We start from the raw sequence: 23,071 nt of genomic DNA on the forward strand, positions 1-23,071 counted from the left end.
CTTTTCCTCAAACACAACCTTTATTAATGCGTGTGCCCAAAAATAAAAATAAAAAAAATCTTAATAGTTTGCAACTTTTCTTTGATTAATTAGATGGAAGCAAAGACATAGAAAATAATATTACCTCAATTTCATATTATTTGTAATGATTTAATATAAAATGTGAGTAAAAAATGTCTAATTGTTGTAAATAATATAAAACAGAGGTAATAGGAGTGCTCTCAAGGAAACAATAATTGGACTATGAGTCAGTTATTGGGGCAATTCGGTCATTTAAGGGGTACTTTTCAGGACGTGTTGGATCCATATTCCAAATTAAGAGTGACATTTTTAAAATATTGGATTGAAATATCCAATGAATGTTATGCACTTATAGTTTCTCGTACATTCGTTAATGATTTGTGATGACCAAAGAATCATGACTAGTTCCATTATTCAAATAAGATGTTAACATACTCAAATTGATTGAAGTATTAAATCACAAGTGGCTAATCAGAAAAATAAAAAATAAAGACCTGATGCAAGAGTGTAAGACACAGTTCTTTGTAAGTTATTCTAAGTTGTTCCAATATTGCCATATCTTCTATCTGATGTCAGAGTGAACTTTTAGAGCCAAGATCAAGCACGCCTAGCACTAGTTGCTGTCAGATACTATGCATGAACCAAACATACATTATAGGAGTTTGATCAATCTAGCTAATGTAAGACCAATAATTATAAACAATTCTAATTGGAATGATAATGGCCAAAACAGTCTAGAAATCATGCAATGAATGGTAAAGTTCAGAAGCTTCAAGTGATGAGCTTGTGTTTGCAAAAGACCTATCTGCAGCATGGTGAGAAATCTGATGATATCGACACATCAAAATCAGAATATACTCCGATAGAACATCATCTACTCTCAATCTATTCGTGTTCACTTGTAACTTGTGAGACTTGCCTCCCAGAACCTCATAAGAACCACAACTGATTTTAGTACCTTACCAAATCCTGATTTATTCTAAAACATACGCGATGAGAGAAAATGGTTCAAGGCCTTGCTGCATTTCAAAAATTGCTTAACTGCAGACACTTTAGAAGGTTAGAACATTAGTCTGGTAGTAATAATTTGCAAGGAGTTAAGGAGCATGTCAAAGCTTCACTTTCTTTAGTTGAGCCAAGGCCATTCCAACAAGAGGCAACCCTGTCTCTCATGGATATCTGTCCATCTACTTCTAGCATATTTATCAGCCAAGGCAAATAGTTTGATGGGTGCCTAGTTGCCAACTGATTAATCTTGTTCTTTTGAACCAATAACAGTCTTGATCTTCTTGGAATGGCCTTGAACCAATATATGCGTGAACCAATAACAGTCTTGATCTTCATACTCACCTATACGAAACTTCAGCATATTAGAGATGAACTCCAGGAATATCTTCAATGTATCCTATAGTGTAATTAACTCCAACAAGGTAATATTTACAAAAGACAACGGATTTTGTGCCTATAAAACCTGAAGATTGTAAGTGTGCAACAATAAAGGTGAATAGCTATAAGTGCTTGCTACATTAAGAATGTTCAACTAGCTTTTCTTAAGAATGTTTTGGTTATCAAAAATATGGCTACGGACCTACAGTACTATGATGCTTTCATGCCAATGGCCCAAAAATGTCACTGTTATATAGCAAGGTTATTTTCTCCGCGTGTAAACCTGCCAAAGGCATAACAGTGATCTCACCTTGTAAATGGGAATGCAACACATCACATAGGCCTTAAAATATGTGTAAGAGATTTAGCCAGACAATTAATCAACCACATAATAATGTAAAACTTGTGCAGACCAGACCTAGAGAATTAAGACAGTGTTATCCCAAGTTTGAAACTACTAATATCCGGTTTACCCATTTGACACTTCCAACTTCCGAGATACAAATTAACTTTTCCACGCGCTGTCTAGCAATGCCACATAAGAAGACACATGGAACCATGGTTAACATCAGGCAGAAAGTTTCGTGGCTTTCAAAAATGAACTTCTTGCTTCTTGTAATACTGCAATGCATCACAAGCCATCCAATCGGCAAACCTAAGCAAGAGGTCCAAAAGAGAATTGAAGGTGACATCAGCAAGAGACTGTTAGAAGGGTTTACAGTCTGTGCCTTAAAGAAGATTGAGGGCACATCAGTGAATTGTGAGGGTTTTGACAGATACGTGAATCATGTCAAGGGTACAGTAGTATAAATAAGGGGATATGGGAAAGAGCATGTATTCAAGAAATTGTGTGTCTCTATCTTCTTTTGGCCTTGATTTGTACTCTCTTAGTGATGAATTGATAGCATTGTTTATACAATTCTATTTAGCTTCTTATTTTTCTAAATCTCGCTCTACTTCCTTTATTCTCTGTTTTTCCCTATATCAGTCTGTTCCATCACAAATAACCTCTGTTTCCTATTTGAAAACAAAATAAGATAAAGGGTATTCCAGGAACCCAGACAGCTGAGAACAGTATAATCCTCCTAATTACATTTAGTACCTAGGTTGCATGCAATATCCTATAACTTTAGGTATGGGTGCTCCATACCTGTGGACATCCTTCATTGTATATTATATCACCTACACATCCCTTGTCACCTTAATATCATGCCGAACAAGCAGAAATGAGACCGATCAACTGGCTATGCTTGATTTCAAGAAAAAAATAACAGCTGACCCATCACAAATTATGAGCTCTTGGACTAATACTGTCAATTTCTGCAAGTGGCACGGTGTTACTTGTAGCCAATGCCATCAAAGAGTCACTGAATTCAAATTCAATTCCTTGCAATTAGCAGGCTCCATATCACCACATATCGGAAATTTGAGCCTTTTGAAGATACTAGACCTGAAAAACAATAGCTTCAGGCATCAAATCCCTTCGAAGATCAGCTATTTGCAAAGAATGCAAATATTATACCGGTACAATAATTCTTTAAGTGGTGAAATTAGCATTAAGTTTAACCAATAATAACCTGGAAGGAGAGCTACCAAATGAGTTAGGATCCCCATCGATGCTTCAGATTTTATCACTGAGCATCAACAATCTAATTAGAAAGCTCATAAGATACAAAATAAGGAATTCACCTCATTATTAATTAAATTTTTGAATCCCAGTCTCTCTTGGAAATTTGTCTTCACTAAGCACTCTCTCAGTAGAAGAAACCAATTTAGTACGTAAATCCCTGATCCTCTCGGCCAACTTAAACAACTTACTTTTTTGGGACTCGGTGTTAACCACTAGTCTGAAACTGTCCCTCGGCCCTCCCTCAAATTTCAATATTTCCTCCATTACACTAATGGATTTAGGAGTAATCAACTCCAGGGACATCTTCCTACAGAACTTTTCACCACTCTTCCAAACCTAAATGACCTGACTGCAGCCCTTAACCAATTTTCAGGTCCCATTCCTACTTCTCTATCCAATGCTACAAATCTGCAGTTTTTCCAACTGCAGATGAACAATTTAGATAAAGTAGTCAAAGTAACCCTTCTTTGGAAGCTTAATGAGATTCAGGTGTTCCTTTTAAGTGAAAGCTTTCTTGGCTCTAACCGGGACAGAAAACTCCAAAGATGATTTTTGAATGACACATTCCAATTCAAAAAAAATGATACGTTACTACATTAGTGACCGATACTATGCTAGGATGTCCGGAAAAAGACATTACAATATTAAAATTGTTAAAGGGCCTTTTAATGAGGCCAATTCATATCCTGGTAACAAGCAATTACGAGTATTTGTTTAATCTCTTAAGCTAAGCTAATTAAAACCAAAATCATCCTCTAATTACCAAAAAAACATGAGAAGAAATTATCTTTTCTGAAGTATTTAAATCGGGAAAAGAATTATCAGACAAATAATTCGATTATGGAAGAGAAAATGAAGGATTGAATTCTATTACTGGATGATGATTAATTTCTATTATTTGTATGGAAAAGCAACGAATTAAGCAGATACTAGAGATTCAAATGGAACAATAGAACTGAATTAGGGTTTTAGACGCTTACAATCAAAGATTTTGCCCCATTTCAAGTGCCTCTTCTGGTGGTGGGAATAGTCGAATGCGAAACGAGTGGCGTTTGATGGGTTAGTTCTTTTTTTTTCGCCCGCTAAGAGTGCCGATAAATCGGTTAGTTTGATGGGTTAGTTTTTTACACTATTTTATATTTATGTCTCTTGTAATAAAAAGGAAAATTTGCAAATTGTAGCAATTTAAAATTCATATTTTGCAAATTGCAGCTATTTAAAGTTCATATTTTGCAAATTGCAGCTATTTAAAGTTCATATTTTGCAAATTGCAGCCCAAAAGTTCGTATAAATTGTAAATTGCAGCCGGATTTAATTTTTTTATCGGTTTACATGTTGAAAAATATTTGGTTAAGGTTTTAGGGGTCATGTTAGTTCTTATGGACCCAAATTGAGCTCGGAATTAGCAAAAAAATAACGTAAATGTCTCATATTTACAGTTTTCCATAAATCGATACATTTTTGTTACGCAAAACGAGATACTTACGTTATTTTTTTGCTAATTCCGAGTTCAATTCGGGTCCTTAAGGGCTAAAATGGCCCCTAAAACCTTATTCGAATATTTTTCAACTTGTAAACCAATGAAAAAGTTAAATCGGGCTGCAATTTACAATTTATATGAACTTTTAGGCTGCAATTTGCAATTTTTTTTTTAAATGGCTGCAATTTGCAAAATACAAACTTTAAATGGCTCCAATTTGTAAATTTTCCTAATAAAAATAAACTTTTTTTCCGTAACTAAAGATGTTAGAATTGTTGAAATAGTCATTAGGCTTTGTTCTGTTCACCTTATTTTAACTTATTTCAGGGTTAATAAGTTAGATAAGTTCAGGAAAAAGAAGTTCAGATAAGTTGTGATAAGGGTTAATCAGGGCTACCAAGTTTAATTTATATCTAAAATAAGTTCTAATAAGGGTTAATAAGTTCAAATAAGTAAAAATCAGTTAAATAGAACACACTTTTAGGGTTAGTTTTGAGCTGGATAGTTTCGACTTTGAATTGTTTTTGGAACTGATCATTTCTAGCTGTATATGTTGAGATCACATAGCCATAAGGTCATGAACCAAATGTTTGGTTTAGGGTCAATCGAATCAATGATACTTTTAATACTTTAAATTTTGGGAAATAATTGTGATTATTCTAGTTAAAACTGAGCACAATCTGATAGTCGTGTAGGGTCATGTGTCGTGTTAGTTGACACCGGCAAAAGTAGGTTGTCATGTCATGTGTTAAAAAAAATATGCCATGCCAAGCTCATGTCTGATTTTCTTGCACGGAGGTGACAAAGTCCAAGAATGGCCTTGCCCATATGACATGTCATGTGGGACTGTGCTAGTACCCTTTCTAATAATTTTTATATTAACGGTAAATTGGTCAAAATAATAAACGTATCGATTTGACAATCTTGGATTCTTCGAGAATTCCTACCAATTTTTTCGATGGATAACAATTAGAGCTGTCAGTTTCTGACCCGAACCGTTAAATCCGACTGTTTCGAACCGATCCGAAAAGGAACTGAACTGTTTAAAACCCGTTTTTTGGAAATCGAAAACTGACCCGACCCAATTTTTTCCAAACCGAAACTGAACTAAACCGAATGTGTGCAAACCGTTACTAACCCGACCCGTTATCAAGCCAAACCGTTACAACCCGAAACTGAAAGCAACCCAAACCGATTACGTTTAAACCCGATAGTAACCCGACCCGTTTTAAACCGAAAACCGTTAAAACCCGATAAAAATCCGATAAACCTAAATCGTTCCAACCTGTAACCCGTTGTGACCGAACCGGTTATAATCCGTAACCCGTTGTGACCGAACCGTTTACGACCCGTAGCCTGTTATGACCAAACCGTTTAAAACCCGTAACCCGTTATGACTGAGTCATTTACAACCTGTTACCCAATATGTTTATGATCTAATCTGTTTCAACCCACTATTCGATAAACCCAACTTATTTATGACTTGACTTGATTATAACATGACTCGTTCCTACCCATTATCTGACTAATTCGACTCGATAATCATCCGACTCAATTTTAACCCGATATGATTTTGATTAGAAACCCGTTTCAAATTGGGTAAACTCGTTTTCAAACCAACCAAGTTCAATCTAAACCGATTATAACCGAAACAATAATGGTTGGACCCGATTTCACCCGATCTATTTTGAACCGAAACCCATTTTCGAACCGACCCAGTTAAACCCAAACTGATTATGACCCGAACCAATTACGACCCGTCCTGATTAAGACCCGAACTGTTTTTAACCGAAACCCACATTAAATGGGCTAAACCCGTTTTCAAACCGACCCAGTTCAACCCAAATTGATTATGACCCGAACCGACTAGAACCCGACCCGATAAGGACCCGATCCGAATAGAAACTGCAATTAAAAAAACCAAACCGAACTGACCTGATAATTTTTCAAAACCTACCCAAACCGACCCGCTTATTATTTCAATCCGTTATAAACCGACCCGTTATAACCCGAAACTGATAAACCCAACCCAAACCCGAACTGTTTAACCGAATTGACACCCCTAATAACAATCCATCTTTCTCGTTTCACCTAATCAATCACGAGAATTACTTTGGGTGAGTCAACTCATTATGCTCGTGGCACATTTGAAAACGAGCATAGAGACATTCCTAAGCAATAACCTCATATCCAACATACTAACAATAAACTGAGGGTTAATAAGTAATTATATCTATACATGATAAATCCTGAATTTAGATTACTCATGGTATCATTGGATAATCGAATAATACCATTGAGTCACATTATTGCAAGCTGCGCCCGGCGAATAAATAGTTGGCGGGGCCAAACTTTGTACAGCTAAGGAAAAGAAACGCTTCATTGGCAAAATTGGTGGCATCAACGATGAACTGAGTGTAGAAGCTAAAGCCCCTTTGCTTCTGCTAACAGTGAACAAAAATGGCTTCAGTTCATCTTCTTCACAGTTCAATTCTCTACAATTCCTTCAATTCAACCAAAAGAAATGATTTTTCTGCTTTCAAAATTCAAGGGTTTCCTTCTATTAACCAGAAACATAATCTTCGAAAGTACCCATCTTTCAAAACCATGTCATCTGGGGATAGAAGACAATTAGAGGTAACCACTAATTTCAATTGAAATTATTGAATGAATTTTTCCCCATTTTTGTTTATGTATTAATTTTTTCTGGTAGATAGTGTATGACCCAGAAGAAAGATTGAATAAATTAGCAGATGAAGTGGATAAGGAAGCTGGTCTTTCTAGGCTCACTCTTTTCTCACCTTGTAAGGTGTGACATTTGCTCCGGAGTAATAATTTAATTTAATTCTAATTAATTTAATTAATTTTGTTTTGATTGCAAGTTTAATTGTAATTTGGTACTTTTTGAAATGAAATGAAATGAATTACAGGTGAATGTGTTTTTGAGGATAACTGGAAAAAGGGAGGATGGATATCATGATTTGGCGTCTCTATTTCATGTATGTTCTATCAATTTTGGCGTTTTTTGGGAAAAAAAAATTATGATTAATTATTTGTATTTTGTTGATAACACAAAGATATATAGAGCAGCAAAGACAGTGATGTTATGTTGTTGATGAGATTCGATCCCAAGTCTTGGGTGCCGTAATGCCCCAAGGTCTTGGTAAACTTTGCTAAGCAAAAATATAGATTGTTAGAAGGATAATGCATATTTGTTTATGTATGTTTGATTTAGGTGATAAGTTTGGGGGATAAAATAAAATTCTCTTTGTCACCTTCAAGGACCAAGGATAGTTTATCAACAAATGTGGCTGGAGTTCCCCTTGATGATAAAAACCTGGTAATTACTGCAGTATATAGTGACTATTTGATGAATTGTGCTATGCAATTGTGTTGCAAGGACTGAAGTTTAAACTTTCATCTTCAGATAATTAAGGCTCTAAACTTGTATCGGCAGAAGACAGGCAGTGACAAGTATTTTTGGGTATTTGAAGTGATTTTCTTGAGTAATGAATTCAGACAATTAATTTTAGATATTGTATCAACATTTGTTAATTTGAATCTTGATTAACAGATTCATCTTGATAAGAAGGTTCCTACAGGAGCCGGGCTTGGAGGAGGAAGTAGCAATGCTGCTACTGCACTTTGGGCAGCGAATCAATTTAGTGGTGGTATTGCAACAGAAAAAGAACTTCAAGAATGGTCAAGTGAAATAGGTTCTGGTATTCCTTTTTTCTTCTCCCGTGGAGCTGCATATTGTACTGGAAGGGGCGAGGTATTTCACGCAATTCAAGTTTTAGTGCCAATTTATTGTTTTGAAAGGTGGTAATAAATGTTCATTGGACTGTCTAATTCTAAACTGATGATAAAACAAACCTATGAATAAAGAAAACTATATACCTTCACTACAGGAGGGACTGAGGAAGCTGGACTGGCTTTTGTACAAAGCTGTTGTTTGATAATTTTCTGGAAGTTTGAAATATTGGAGCATATCTAGATCTTTGTTGCATTTCAAAAATTTAGATGTTGGCTAAATATTAATAATTTTTGTCTTAATTATGCTGTAGTCATGTCCTCTCTTAAAGAAAGCAAAGTGACTTTATCTCTAAAATATACAAAGTATCTATTTGAAAATGCTGCTTTAGTACAATTTTGGACAGTAATAGATTAGTCCATAGTTTCCTGCTGATGAATCTTCTTCTATTATTTAGGAAGTTAAAAATATCCCGCCACCCATGCCTTTGGATACTCCAATGGTCCTTATAAAGCCCCAAGAAGCATGCTCCACTGCCCAAGTTTACAAGGTATGCATATTCCATAACTCCTGCAGAATGCTGTATATGCAATAAGATCTTTGGCTTCCTTATAATGTGTATATTTAATAGTTTATTCTATTGCCACAGAGCCTTCGTTTGGGTCAAACTAGCAAGGTTGATCCTTTATCTTTATTGGAGAAAATATCGAAAGAAGGAATCTCTCAAGATGTATGCATCAATGATTTGGGTAGGTATGATGTTAAAATTAATCTTCTCTGCCCCTTATAACAGTTAATTGGATCCCAATGTCTGAGATATTGTGTAATCTTGTCATTTCTGCAAAGTCTGAGTACTAAGACAGCATATAGAAACATAGTAGTGAGAATGGCCCTTTCTTGTAACTGCTAACCTGGGGATGGTTATATTTTTAGAACTTTTCCTCCTAAGAACTGATCATAACTTTTTGATTTTGGATTGGATTGGTGTAACACTTAACAGATTGAAGTCAGACTAGATTTGGGTGATGTTTTGTATAATATAGTCATCCTGTCCGTGAATTACATAAAGCTAACTGTAGTTCTATTATTCCAATCCTGGTCTTGATTGTTCATGTTCTATTTTTGCTTGGAGCGTATATTGGATATAACAACATTTTATTAGCTCAATAAATCTCGTGGATGAATTTCTAATAATATTGTTTTCAGAGCCTCCTGCATTTGAAGTTCTTCCAACTCTGCGAAGATTGAAACAACGCATAATTGCAGCCAGCCGTGGACAATATGATGCTGTTTTTATGTCTGGAAGGTGAGATTCCAGTGCATGTATGCTATAGTTCTCTGTATCTGCTATTATCTTTTCTCAAGGCTTTGAACAAGTTAACGTCATTTTGTACTCAGTATCTAAATGAATATCGTGCTGAGCCATTACACCCCAAACCCCTGTATCACCATTTTGAGTGAATGCCAACATGCTTGCTTATTCAGTAATGTCTTTTGTGCATGACATACAATTACAATGTCTTTCCAGACACTAGGTTTCTCGTACACTACATTTAATTATGAACTGATAGTCCTATACGAAGTATACTACAGCTCTTTTGTTCAAAGCTTGTATATTAGTTTATGTAGCAAAATGAAATTTGAAGTGAGATTAAAAGAAAAAAGACCATACATTTCCCCTTGGACAATTGGATTTGGCTCATTGATTTTTTTTTAATTTTTTTTTAAATTTTTTTTAATTTTCATTCCTTGCTGACTGCATCGACTTAAAGGATCTTCTACATTATGCATTTATATATTCATTATGGTGCTGCCATAATTGTTCATTTGCATTATGCTCAATGCAGTGGAAGCACCATTGTTGGGATTGGTTCTCCTGATCCACCACAGTTTCTCTACGATGATGAAGCATACAAGGATGTCTTCTTATCTGGTATGATTTATGCAGTCTCAAATGGAGATTTACCTGCGTCTTTGACTCTTTGTGCTCTACGGCCTGATTTTTGAATCTGGACTACATTTTATTCCCTGCAAGCTGACATATGTAGTACATTGTATGTGCAGAGGCTACCTTCATCACTCGAGAAGAGAACCAATGGTATTCAGAACCTTCAAGTAGCTCTACCGGCTCTGTTGCTGAATTTTCCCGGCCACTTAGTGATGGAATTTCACAGTAACATGATGGTAATTTCCAAATGATTTTATTTGCCCCCTATTTGTTGTTAATGTCCATAGTTTAGATAGAGATGTGTAAAGAAATTCTTTAAAGTTGAGATTCTACCTTTTCTATGTTTCGAATAAATTTGTATTTTTGTTTTTAGCTGCTGAGAAATGCTGGCCTGCGACATGGCTCTCGCTGCTTCAGTGAATTTCGAGGTGAACTTTCAGAAAATATTTTTCATTGTATAGAGCAAACCTATCCTTTACTCTTGATTGATGGTTAGTATACTTCAACAAAAACTTCTCTCTGTAACATTTGTTCTCCCAGGTCACACATCAGTTATTTTTGTTACCATAAAGTCATGAACTGTACCTCTTAGAGGGAGAGAAACATGTAATTTCTCTTATAATTTTGAAATTTGTTTATTCTTTTACCTTTATGTTGCGTAGAACATAAGGTGATAATATGCAAAATCATATGCTATGAGCTTTAGAAATATCCTTGAGACTCGATCTGATGATGAATAACACAATTAAACAAGAAAAGTACAAAACTTCATGGCAAATAGAGAAAGTGAGACAAACAAGTGTGTTAAGGTGGCGAAAGATTAATCTCTCAAAAATGAAAAAAAGAAAGAAGGAAAAAAAAGAGTATGGCAGGCATTATTATGCAGTTATCATGCATGCTACTTGCCGTTGAATGCTGGGAATTCTCCCATCATCCAATGCTGGAGGGCATCCGTTTGCTGAGTGCAAACTTGAGGTGCTCGTGGTTAATAAATTCCTCAGCTTCACTATCAACATCTTCTTCTTGCTTCTTTCGTGCACCATTATGATTTCTCTGAATGAACTGTTCAGCTTCAGCATTGATGTCATCTCCATATTTGACGTTCCCATTTCTCCACCCTCTACTCGCATCAGTAGGAGGCTCATCTTTGTGCTTCTTTGGCAGGGAAAATAGGTGCGAGAAATAAGCATCAGTTTCATTCAAGGTACTCATTTTGGTAGCTTATGAATTGATGATATTGTTGTAGATGTAGTTTTGAGTCACAGACTTCTAGTTATATACGGAGTTATCTATAGACGACTCTGCTCACCAGATTAGAATTCGTCGTGTTCTTCTCTTGACATCTCTTTATTTTTAATATGATGTTAACGAATCTTATTCCTTTCCGGCTTTATAGCATGTGTATGCTGAATGCATCTGTGGATCTGTGACACAGACCTTGTCCTAGAAAATTTTCAAGAATTGGTTTATTATACTAGAAAAATCTTCAACTCAAACTTATTGTCCTATTGATATACTTTTTTTTTTTTTTTTTGTATTAGGAATATTTTTGGCTTCTCTTTTAGATCAACTTGATAAACTTTTGTGCACCAGCTGAATTATTTGAATGTTTGTCAATCTTTCAATATACTCGCCGATTTCGGGTCTAAATTATATGGGACTAGATGAAGCCCGTGCGATGCACGGTTTGTTTGATTTTTTTTAATTTTTTTTTTTTGTATTAATGTGCTAAAATTTGTTATATATTTAGATAAAATTCCTAATATCAAAAGATAATATATAATATTTAATTAGTTTAAACTTAAAAATTGTATTCGTCAATTTTGCTTACGTGGCATTTGAATTATTTAATTATAAAAGAAATATAATAATCTCTTATTTGATTGGCTACAACAAAAATTTATAATACTATGTGGCGCTCTAAAAAAATTAGATCCTAAGTGGCTCTCTAAAAACTCGGGAAAAAACTCCCCTTTATATATATATATTAGATTGACTGAGGGGGAAGGATGGGCGAATTAATGTATCATCCTTTGCCATTGTTCCACCCCTAGCTAGGAAAATTTAGTAACCATTTCCCTCCATAATAAAAGCAAAAGAAGATAGGTTAGTCGGATGAAGAAATGAAATTATATTTTTGATTAATTAATGTTTTGGACTGTTAGTAATATAATGAACCAGGATCACAAAACTAGAAGGTTATCATGTGAACACCTAAAAGGTAATTCTTTATAGGTTATCCTATCTAAGGCGCCGTTCACTTTACCTTATAAAAATAATATTCAGTAAAAATAATTTCAATTCAGCAAAAATAATTTCAATTCAGTAAAAATAATTTCATTTTAGCAAAAATCAGTAAACTTAAAAAAGGAATATAGTAGAAAATCAGTAAAAATAATTTCATTTTAGCAAAATTCAGTAAACTTAAAAAAGGAATATAATAGAAAATCAGTAAAAATAATTTCAGTTCAGCAAAACTAATTTCACTTTGGTAAAAATAATTTCAGTTAAGCAAAAGTAAAATTATTTTTTCGTCTACTATAAGTTTCATCTTTGATTATTTGTGCGCGCAATTGGTTGATAATCTATCCGGTGGATTAATCAAGTTTTTTTTTTTTTTTTTTTTTTTTTTTTTTTTTTTCTACATAGTACGTTTTAATAATTTGTGATGTATGAGTGTAAAATTTTTGGGATATTCTCGTTTCTTTATGATATTATCATAACAAAGTTTTGAAAACTTAGTTTTAACTTGAACCGAATATCCAAAATTCTCAAGATCGCTTGTAACATTGCATGGGAAAATTCAAACAAGGAATAAAGTCGTTATACCTACAATTATGTATTACTTCTCCTTTAAGAAATTCTTTCAACTTTCAAGCTTCTTAGGTTGAATTTCAACTAACTGCGCCTCTATTTTCAATGCCAACGTAAAAGCAATCAAAGAGTATCAGATTCTCTTCTATCATTCATCAATGTAAAGAACACACGTAAATTCAATTGCTTGCATATGTATAGAGCCATTTATCTTGTTTAACCTCGTGACAAAAACTCGAGCAAATCAAACACAAAGAAGGTAAAACAAAAAAAGATTGAAAAAAACGTGAAGTTATATATTAACTGATCGAGTGAGAGCGAGTGTAGATGAAGCAGCCGAAATCCAACCATAATAACAACAACAATAGTAACATTCGTAGCCTAGATGAACGTGAGAGTTACTTCTCTTACATATTGTCGCCGCCTTACAAGATTAGCCACCGAAAGAAGTCAGTAAATGACCGTAGTAAGGTGGAGAATGCAATCAAACATGGTGATATTATGAAATGTGAAGGGGACGTTAATTGTGAAGCCGAGGTTTTTATTCAACAGAAGCGAAAGAAGTTTGATCATAATAATTCTACATTCGTGATTATCGAATAAGAGTGTTATTATTGTACAATGATGTTCATTAGAATGATATGTATTTAAGAACACCACTATCCTAGTTTCCAGTTTTCATTCTTTTATGATAGTAATATCTAGATTGCATATTATGAGGGATTGGCTATAGGTTTCCTAGATTAGGTAAACACTTTAAGCTGTAAATTGATTTCTTGTTTTATGACACTCTATGTAATTAACTTGTTCGTGAGATCTATTCAATTCAAATAAGAATCGAAATTTCATTGCAAATTATTAAATGTTTCTGTGAGAGCTTTTATTTATGCATCTTGAGAGAGAAGTGTCTCATTTTCATCAATTTTCTTTCTATATGATCAATATAGCTCTTACATCTACTATCCATGTATTGCAACTTTAGTTAGAATAATCAATATGTACTCATAAAGTACTTCAATTATGTAAGAGCTAAAGTGAAAAACAACGAACAAGAACACAAGCAAATTTACGTAGCTCCCTTATTAACACTATGCATTAGCTTCCACAGGCAGGCGAGATGGACTCATGTTGATCTCAGTGAATAAAAATTACGAAGTACATAATTAGACTAGGTTACAATATTCCTTCAAAAAAAAAAAAAAAAAAAAAAAAAAAGACTAGGTGCACCATGGTGCATCTTAAAATATTATGTGCACCATGGTGCACCTATACCAATTAGTATTATGTGCACCATGGTGCACCTAGAAATAGGTGCACCATGGTGCACCTAGAAATAGGTGCACCACAACTATACTTTTAAACATTTAGTAAAAAAAAAAATTGAACATTTTACAAAAAATGAACATTTAGTATAAAGAATATGAACACATCACAAAAATTGAACATAAACATGCAATTTTTATGTTCATATTTTATCAATAAATATTCATTTTGTATACATTAAATGTTTAGTTTATGTTACAAAACTATTGAATTATTACGAGTCAGTTCAAAATTTGTCTGACTCGTAATAATTCAAAATTTGCGATTGTTCAGATTTTTTTACTAATGTTCAAAAAAATTTATTGTTCATATTTTTTTACTAAAAGTTCAAAATTATAGGCGTCACTACAAAAATTTGGCCTCTTAGCAACAGGTGAAATCCGTTGCTAATTGCTAAAAATCCGTCCCTGGACATAGCTAGCTACGGATTTATCAACGGAATCACTCCGTTGGTAAAAACCTTGTCGCTAAATGAATTTAGAGACGGAAAAAAAAATCTGTCGCTGGATTTAAAATAAATCTGTCGCTAGCTTTAGCATGTAACGCTCCTTGAATCTCAAATTGCAATATTACTGTTAGTAGGAGTCGGACCCGTGACCTCAATGTCAAATATTGATACTCTTACCAACTATACCAAATATTATTTGTTTACTTTTACGCACATAATTGATAATAACTGAAAGAAATATTAGAGACGGAATTTAAAATCCATCTCTAGTTTAGAAACGGAATTTAAAATCCGTCTCTAATTTAGAAACGGATTTTCAAATCCGTCTCTAATTTAGAAACGGATTTGAAATTCCGTTTCTAAATTAGAGACGGATTTGAAAATCCGTTTCTAAATTAGAGACGGATTTGAAAATCCGTTTCTAGTTTAGAGATGAATTTAACTTACATAATTCGTCTCTAATGTAATATTTTAAATAATTAGTTTAAAAAATTATCTAGAGACGGAATAAAAAATCCGTTGCTCATATTAGCAACGGAAAAAAAATTCCGTCTCTAACTTAGCAACGGAAAAAAAAAATCCGTTGCTAACTTAGCAACGGAAAAAAAATCCGTCTCTAAATTTAGCAACGGAAAAAAATCCGTTGCTAGATTCATCAACGGAAAAAAAATCCGTTGCTAATTTAGCAACGGAAAAAAAATCCGTTTCTAATTCAGAGACGAATTTTCAATTCTGTTGCTAATTTAGCGACGAAATTTTTAATTCCGTTTCTAAATTAGAAACGGATTTTTAAATTCCGTCTCTAAATTAATTTAGAGACGGATTTTTTTGATTCCGTCTCTAATTTAGAAACGGATAAAATTCTGTCGCTAGAATTCCGTTTCTATATGGACATTTTTTTGTAGTGCGTGGTGCATTGCGATTGTTCAGATTTTTTTACTAAATATTCAAAATTGTGATGTTCAGATTTTTTAACTAAATGTTCAAAATTCTTAATTGTTCAGATTTCTTTTACTAAATGTTCAAAAGTATAGGCATGATGCATTGCAATTGTTCAGATTTTTTAACTAAATGTTCAAAATTTGCGATGTTCAGATGTTTTTACAACATGTTCAAAATTTGCAATTGTTCAAATTTTTTTACTAATTGTTCAAAAGTATAGGCGTGGTGCACCTAGAAATAGGTGCACCATGGTGCATCTTAAAATTTGCCTATACCTAGCTCCTTGAATTGAACGGAAATGCATTAGGCCCAATAATTAGACTAAAACAATTTTTTTAGCCCAATATGACATTTACATATTACAATCAAATTTCAAATAAGGCAAGATCAATATGTTGGCCGGTTACTTAAAATGATATTCTATTTTGACATATAAAAAGTTTCAATTTTCGCATCCTCGCCAATTCGCCATTGCTTGTAAGTTGTAACCTCAATTTTCAACCGTCTTCTCATAGTGATAATATTTGTGGCGGCAAAACTGATATAAGTACTTTTAGAATATGAGGTTTTACACGCATTTTATGGATTTGAATGTAGTTTATTTAACCTTTGGGTGACCTTTAAACGTTTGCGCTAAACTCATCTTGGATAAAACTAATTTTTACTATAGCTAGATAAACACAATTAATTATAGGAGAAGCCGAAAACAATTGAAGGAAGGTGAGGGATTTAATAAACAAATTAGCAATTTTCGACAAGAACTTGGAAGATTATATTGCACTACTTATTGATCTTAACATGTATCACATGTAATTGTTTAATTTATTGGTAAAAAAAAAAGCTAGGTTTATTATTTTCAATATATACTTGAGTAAATATAAATGTCGGTCCAAAATACGTACACAATTGTTACATTTAATAATACGTCACATTATTATACATACACCACGTACAATCTACAAGATTGAACAATTATTTAATACTTCCAAAGGCTGAGCTCAAATTTCTGTTGCTTCTTCCTAATAAACTTGTCAGCTTCATCATCAACATTTTCATACCTATATTCAGTAACCCTATTCCCACCATAATGCTGCTGATGCTGCGGCACATTCGCCGCGCTCTTACGCTCAGCATTAGGCTGCTTCTTCTTCTTCTTAAAAGGTGACAATACATGAGAGAAATAGATCTTATATTCATCTAATATACTCTCCGTACGAACCACCTTACTCCTCTTTGTCGAAGACGACATCTTTAGTTACCTAGATTTGAGTTTAATGTGATAAGATTGGATTATTGTAGTTTTTTAGAAGAATGATGGAATAATGAGAAAAAAATAAGGGACCTTGTAAGGCATATATATACGTGATTTTTTGGTTCAATTTTTTGGTTTAACACGTTTTGATTTTCTAGATTATTTATTCAAATTCTTATTATAACAATTAACAAACTTTCCTACTGATTTTGACATTTTTGTAAGCTTAATCAGCTAAATAAAACAATCTAGCATGTATATACTCTAGAGAATCCTTAAAAGCATATTTATTTATGTAAAATATATGTTAGTTCAAGCTACAAATTAATATTATTCTTTGTTAATTAATTAGCTTTCACTAATTTAAATAATTATAGATTAATTGTAAAGGCACCGCCGTTGTTTCTGAATCTTGCTTTAAGAAAATGCTTTGTTGCGCCTAATTAACAATTTTGATTAATTAGGCTAATTCCCGGCATTTGTTTAGAGACAACTACATGAATTGTTTCAAGACAATCCTTTTTAGCTAGCTAGAAATACCGCGTTGATATGATGATACTCGAATTATATAATTTGATCATAAATGGAAAAATCATAAACTTTTTTTTTTCTACATTTGGTGGCTATGTTATGGTGTTATTTTGCCTAATTTTGCTATGAAAAATTCTACACTATGTTGTGTAGAATAATGTGATCTGTATTTCTTTTTGGAGTGTCCCCTTTCAATGAGAGGGGTCTTAAACTACGTTATTATTGCATCAAGTCTTATTCTACATACAACGTATAGGCATAAAAAATGACCTTATTTAGGGAGTGTAGCTCGACTTTATTTGATAATCGACATGTTGTTGAAAATAATTGAGATTTAAAATTCATTATTATCTTATTATCATGTTGGCTTTGATACCATGTCAAAATAAAAATCGATCAACTAAACTAAAAGCCTAAAGTGAATGCTAGCTAGAGCCAAAATTGGTTTCAAATTATACTAATCTATATTAGAATAAAATGAATATTATTTTTAGCACTTGATAACATATATATTTAATCCTTTTCTCCTTGGAGATGATTTATATTGTCTGATAGGATGCTTAATAAGCTAATCGAGAGTGAATGATAGCTCTAGTGGTTAGAACTTTCCTCCCAGTTCCAGATGATGTTGGGATTCATTTTCATCACCCGCCCTTGTGGCTCTGTAAACACACCTAAAATAAGATGCTTCAGCTGCATATATCACAAGTTCATAACGAACACTTCTTCTTCACACCTAATACCTATTATAATGATAAATAAAAAAAACACTTACGACTCCCCTTGCCGTGACCTTCTCTTTTCAAACAACCGTTCCCCCCGGCCCGCCCCTTTAGGGGCCGAGCCGAGTATTGAACATGATCAATCTATTAAAAAATTAAATTTGTACTCTCTTCATTCTAAATATGACGCTTTGACTTTTAGCATAATTTTATATATTTTTGGTATTATGTAAAATACAATGTTAATATTTCTTAAAGAAAAAAAAATACAATGTTAATATTTTAAGCAAGACAATGTTGGTCAATGTATGTAATAATATGTTAGAATATTAAGTTTTTTTTTTTTATTTTTTTATTTTTTTATTTATTTATTTATTTATTTTTTTTAAGCAATCCATAGTTAAAAAATGTCAAATGTTTAGTATTGGGGCCTACAGGGTGAATACTTACCGGGTATAATATCGGAATATCAAGTTTTAATAGTTTTTACTAATACATAATTAAATAAATATATTAATAGTCAAAGTTATGATAAAAATCAAAACATATCAAATATTCAGGAATGGAAGGGTACGGGTATCATATACTTGCTTGTATTGGATAATGCCATTCCGATCCACTTATGTAACCCAACTCCAACAAAAATCCAATACGTAGTATAATACTCTGTAATGTAGGAAGCCATCTTTTGTATACTTTTTTCCCTTGATGGATACAATGTAGTTGCCTTATTAGATAGAGTTCCAATATTCTAGCTAATTGCTTAATATACAAATCCTACAATTTTCTATATTATCTACCTTTTCCCAAGCTAATGGTTGTCCAACTAGATTTCATTCTTTTATTTTAAAATTCTTGTAAAATGATGCTATTATCTACTTTTAGTTTATTTAAGATAGAATTATATTGATGTAAGTCATGTAACCTCCTAAATCCCACTACTTTTGGGCCATGATTAGTTATTAAGTTAAAAGTTATGTAATGTTATTCGCAAATAATTTCTTGCCCACACGGGTTGCCTACAAATCGATACCCAACCTGCCAACCACGTAGAAAAAATGTTTTAATGAAAAGATGAATTTAGTGACTTTATTTTATAAAAAAAGTTTAATAAGACATACAAAGTAAATTATTATCTATTTTGAGTAAAAATACCCTAGATATGTGGACAAATCAGAGAGGGACACGTGTCAAGCTTAGATAGGTTCATCTGGGTCATTCACCAGCTGACACGTGTCAGTCTTAGATACTTCTTGAAAATTGGCCCAATTCCCTAGAACGCCGTAAAATGGCGTAGCCCACCAAATCTAGGTCAGAATGACCTAAGAGAGGGCACCATTCCCAACGACCATATAAATAGGGAGATATCTCCCATGTTTTGGGACATATTTTCAATAATTTATTACACCTATCCTACATTCTCCCACATAAGAGAAAACACCTGATCTCGGAATCCGAGAAAATCCCACTTTACTTTCCGCACTTTTTTCACATTCTCCAACGCGTTCTAACTTGATTGTCGGAGGCGGAGCTCCAACCACCCGGAGTCTCCGTTATTTTGAAGGTACAGGCACAGTCGGACTAATCTTCAAGCCGTAACTCTCCCGAGGGACAAAAACACCCAAAACATTATAATTTTTTTTTTTTTTTTTTTTTTTTTTTTTTTTTTTTTTTTTATAACTCTGTAATATATATATAATTGTATATGCGCAATATAATTAATATTGAAGACCATGACGGGTGTGCAATAAAGACTTGATGATTAATTATCGTATGTCCTTGAGTTTTGTAGGTAGTAAAAATTCGAATATAAATTGGATGAATCCGTGTATCTTCAATTGAGTTATCATCAACAGGCCAACAATCAGCGTTTTTCCTCAAATAATTAAGTACCTAGATTTTAGATGCCTTGGATGTGACTTCTTTATATTGTACAAAAAGTAAATTCTTTGAAGCTCCTCGTCATTTTATATTTATTATTTATATATACTTATGCATTCTTAGCTTTTTTCTGCTTGATAATTATTTGCATATTGGCAAAAAATATTATAAGGTAGAGAATTGAAAGTATTATTTAAGACCGGATTTATCATGAGTCTAACATCACTAGGGTTAGCAAAATTTTAGTACCTTACATATACAAAGTAATGACTTATCTCTATAATTTAATACGGAGTAATTTATATGGACATTTTCATACACTTATGTTGATAATTCAATTGCTTATATCAATAATGGCTTATATTACAAATTAATTGAAAATAGTATAGTGCACCCGGGCGCATGGTGCACCCGGAAAGAACATTAGGCTTATTTTAAAGAACGTGAGAAAAAAAAAAAAGAACATACGAGTGTTTGAAAAAGAACATGCTAGTATTTGAAAAAGAACATGCATAATAGTGTTCAACACAAGAACATGTTTGTGTTTGACAAAGAAAATGGCCTCCAAAAAGAACATTAGGCATATTTTAAAGAACATGGAATAAAAAGAACATGTTAGTGTTTGAAAAAGAACAAGCCAGTGTTTGAAAAAGAACATGCTAGTATTTGAAAAAGAAGATGCATAATAGTGTTCAACAAAAGAACATGTTTGTGTTTGACAAAGAACATGACCTCCGAATAGAACATTAGACATATTTTAAAGAACATGGAATAAAAAGAACATGTTAGTGTTTGAAAAAGAACAAGCTAGTGTTTGAAAAAGAACAAGCTAGTGTTTGAAAAATTAACCTTGCTTGGTTATCTTCCAGTTGGCTTCAATTCATTACTATTCTTCTTTTCTCCTCTAATTGTTCTTTTTTGAACAACTTGTACTTTATAGCTTTAATTATTCTTTTTATTAAAAAAAAACCCCAAATTCACAAAATTAAACACTTTGACTTTAAAATTATTGACGAAAAACAATTTGCGTGTACAAAATTTATACTTACATTTTACTTAAATCCACCATTTGTTTAAGTTTGAAGGTTGAATTGTTGAAATAAGTTCAATTTTTTTCTTGGGTTTCACTTTGAAGATGAACAATTTTGCTATTTTGAAATATTTTTGAAAAATAGAAAAAGATAGAGAGAAAAGTTATGGAGAGAGAAAATGAGTACTTTGGAAATGATTTTTAATTTACCCAAATTCATTGAAATTCTAAAATGAAAACGATGGTGTAAAGGAGAGTGAAAATTGGCAGCAAGAAAGAGAGTGATAGGAAGGGAAAGAGGAGTGAGAAATTGCAGGAGAAGAGAGTGATGGATTTGCAATTGCAAGAAAATAATAACATGTTCATTTTTTACCCATGTTCTTTTAAATATATTAAATGTTCTTTTGGGTGCACCATGCGCATGGTGCACCCGGGTACACCAACCACAAATTACAAATTAATGGCTTATATTGAGAATTTATTAAATCATATGGACAATTGAATCGCTTAAGCCAATAATTGCTTTTATTATTTTACACATGCTTATAAATTTATATGATTAATTTTCCAACAGTTGCATATATTTTATTTTTGAAAATTTCATATAATTTTCCTAAACTTTGTTCAATAATGTTGTTGTAATTATTACGAAAACGAAGGGGTACACTACTAGAAAACAGTGAAATAACGATGAAAATTTTCCGTCGGAAACACCCCGTTTTCCGTCGGAAAACCCGTTTCCGACGGAATTCCGTCGGAACTGGTTGTCGGATACATTTTGTCGGAAAAACGCACTTTTCCGACGAAAATTCCGTCGGAAATTTCCGACGGACTGTATTCCGCCGGAAACATCCGACGGAAAATCTGTCGGAAAATGCTTAAAAAAAACAAAAAAAAGCCACCCCCACCACCAGCCACCACCGCACATCACCAACCCCAGCACAAGCCAACCTAACCCATACCACCACCCACTACCCCCACCACTAGCCACCACCGCACAGCACCAGCCCACCTAACCCGCACCACCACCCACTACCCCCACCACCAACCACCATCGCATAGCACCAGACCACCTAAACCAAACCCACCCAAACCAAACCTAGATCTACAACCCTAACCCAAGCCCGATTCGGCCGAACCCCCCAACCTAAGCAAAACACCCCCCCAACCACCTAAAATCACCACTGTGGCCACCAATAACCACCGTCACCACCAAAAATTATCAATAAAATTGTAAAAAAAATCCAATAAAACAACAAAATAAAATCGAAATTGAAAAAAAAAGGATACATACCTTAATACGACCTCACATAACCTCGAAATTGGATTTTTTAGGTCAAATTCGACCATGAAAACTCTAGATCTAGAGTTTTTATGGTCGAATTTGACCAAAAAACCTTTGTTTTTGACGTGAGAAGAGAGAGAAAGGGCGAAAACAGTCGGAAATTGTTGTTGATGCCGATGATGGTGTTGTTGTTGATGTCGGTGTTGGTGGTGGTTAGTGTTGCCGGTGTTGGTGGTGGTTAGTGTTGGTGAGAGATAGGGGAAAGTAGAGGACAGAAAGAGAAGAAGGGAGAAGAGGAAGGAGAACGCGAGGAGAGAGATAGAAGAGGAAAGGAGAACGCGAGGAGGGAGAAGAGGAGAGAGAAAACGAGAGGAGAGAGAAGAGGGAGGAGAGGAGGGAGAACACAGGAGAGAGAAGCAGGGGAAAGACAGAATGAGGGAGAGGAGGCGGCACAATGTGTAGGGTTTTGTAGGAGGGTGTGATTAAAAAAAAAAAATTATATTTTCGACGGAAAATTCCGACGGACTATAAATCCGTCGGAAATGACATTTTCCGACGGAATTTTCCGTCGGAAAGCACATATATTCCGACGGTTTTTCGACGGAATTGTTAAATTCGTCGGAA

General features: G+C 33.7%; 1 protein-coding gene and 1 long non-coding RNA gene across 5 annotated transcripts; one reads left to right on the forward strand and one right to left on the reverse strand.

Annotated features, from left to right (window-relative positions):
• Nucleotides 1-571: 571 nt before the first annotated feature.
• LOC145640953 (uncharacterized) lies at nt 572-4,138 on the reverse strand. 2 transcript variants are annotated; one of them, XR_014115035.1, is made up of 4 exons: nt 4,018-4,133; nt 2,985-3,041; nt 2,558-2,857; nt 572-1,371 (listed from the first exon to the last, which is right to left on the reverse strand). It is a non-coding gene; the product is annotated as an uncharacterized LOC145640953 (long non-coding RNA). The 2 variants fall into 2 exon arrangements; XR_014115039.1 differs by lacking the exon at nt 2,985-3,041 and having other exon boundaries at nt 4,018-4,138.
• A 2,657-nt stretch (nt 4,139-6,795) lies between these two features.
• On the forward strand, nt 6,796-11,604 carry LOC145640935 (4-diphosphocytidyl-2-C-methyl-D-erythritol kinase, chloroplastic-like). 3 transcript variants are annotated; one of them, XR_014115026.1, is made up of 13 exons: nt 6,796-7,154; nt 7,231-7,326; nt 7,448-7,516; nt 7,753-7,857; nt 7,945-8,001; nt 8,092-8,292; nt 8,729-8,821; nt 8,921-9,020; nt 9,478-9,577; nt 10,119-10,204; nt 10,336-10,455; nt 10,593-10,647; nt 11,290-11,604. XR_014115026.1 is itself a non-coding variant. In XM_081692171.1 (12 exons), the coding sequence occupies exons 1-11, from the start codon at nt 6,978-6,980 to the stop codon at nt 10,446-10,448; spliced, it is 1,197 nt and encodes a 398-aa protein (XP_081548297.1). In that variant the 5' UTR covers nt 6,797-6,977; the 3' UTR covers nt 10,449-10,455; nt 10,593-11,604. The 3 variants fall into 3 exon arrangements, 1 of the variants encoding a protein (XP_081548297.1); XR_014115030.1 differs by having other exon boundaries at nt 11,384-11,604; XM_081692171.1 differs by having other exon boundaries at nt 6,797-7,154; nt 10,593-11,604.
• The last annotated feature ends 11,467 nt before the right edge of the window (nt 11,605-23,071 follow it).

The sequence above is a fragment of the Chenopodium album genome, chromosome 1 (assembly GCF_948465745.1).
Source record: "Chenopodium album chromosome 1, dcCheAlbu1.1, whole genome shotgun sequence".
Lineage (NCBI taxonomy): Eukaryota > Viridiplantae > Streptophyta > Magnoliopsida > Caryophyllales > Amaranthaceae > Chenopodium > Chenopodium album.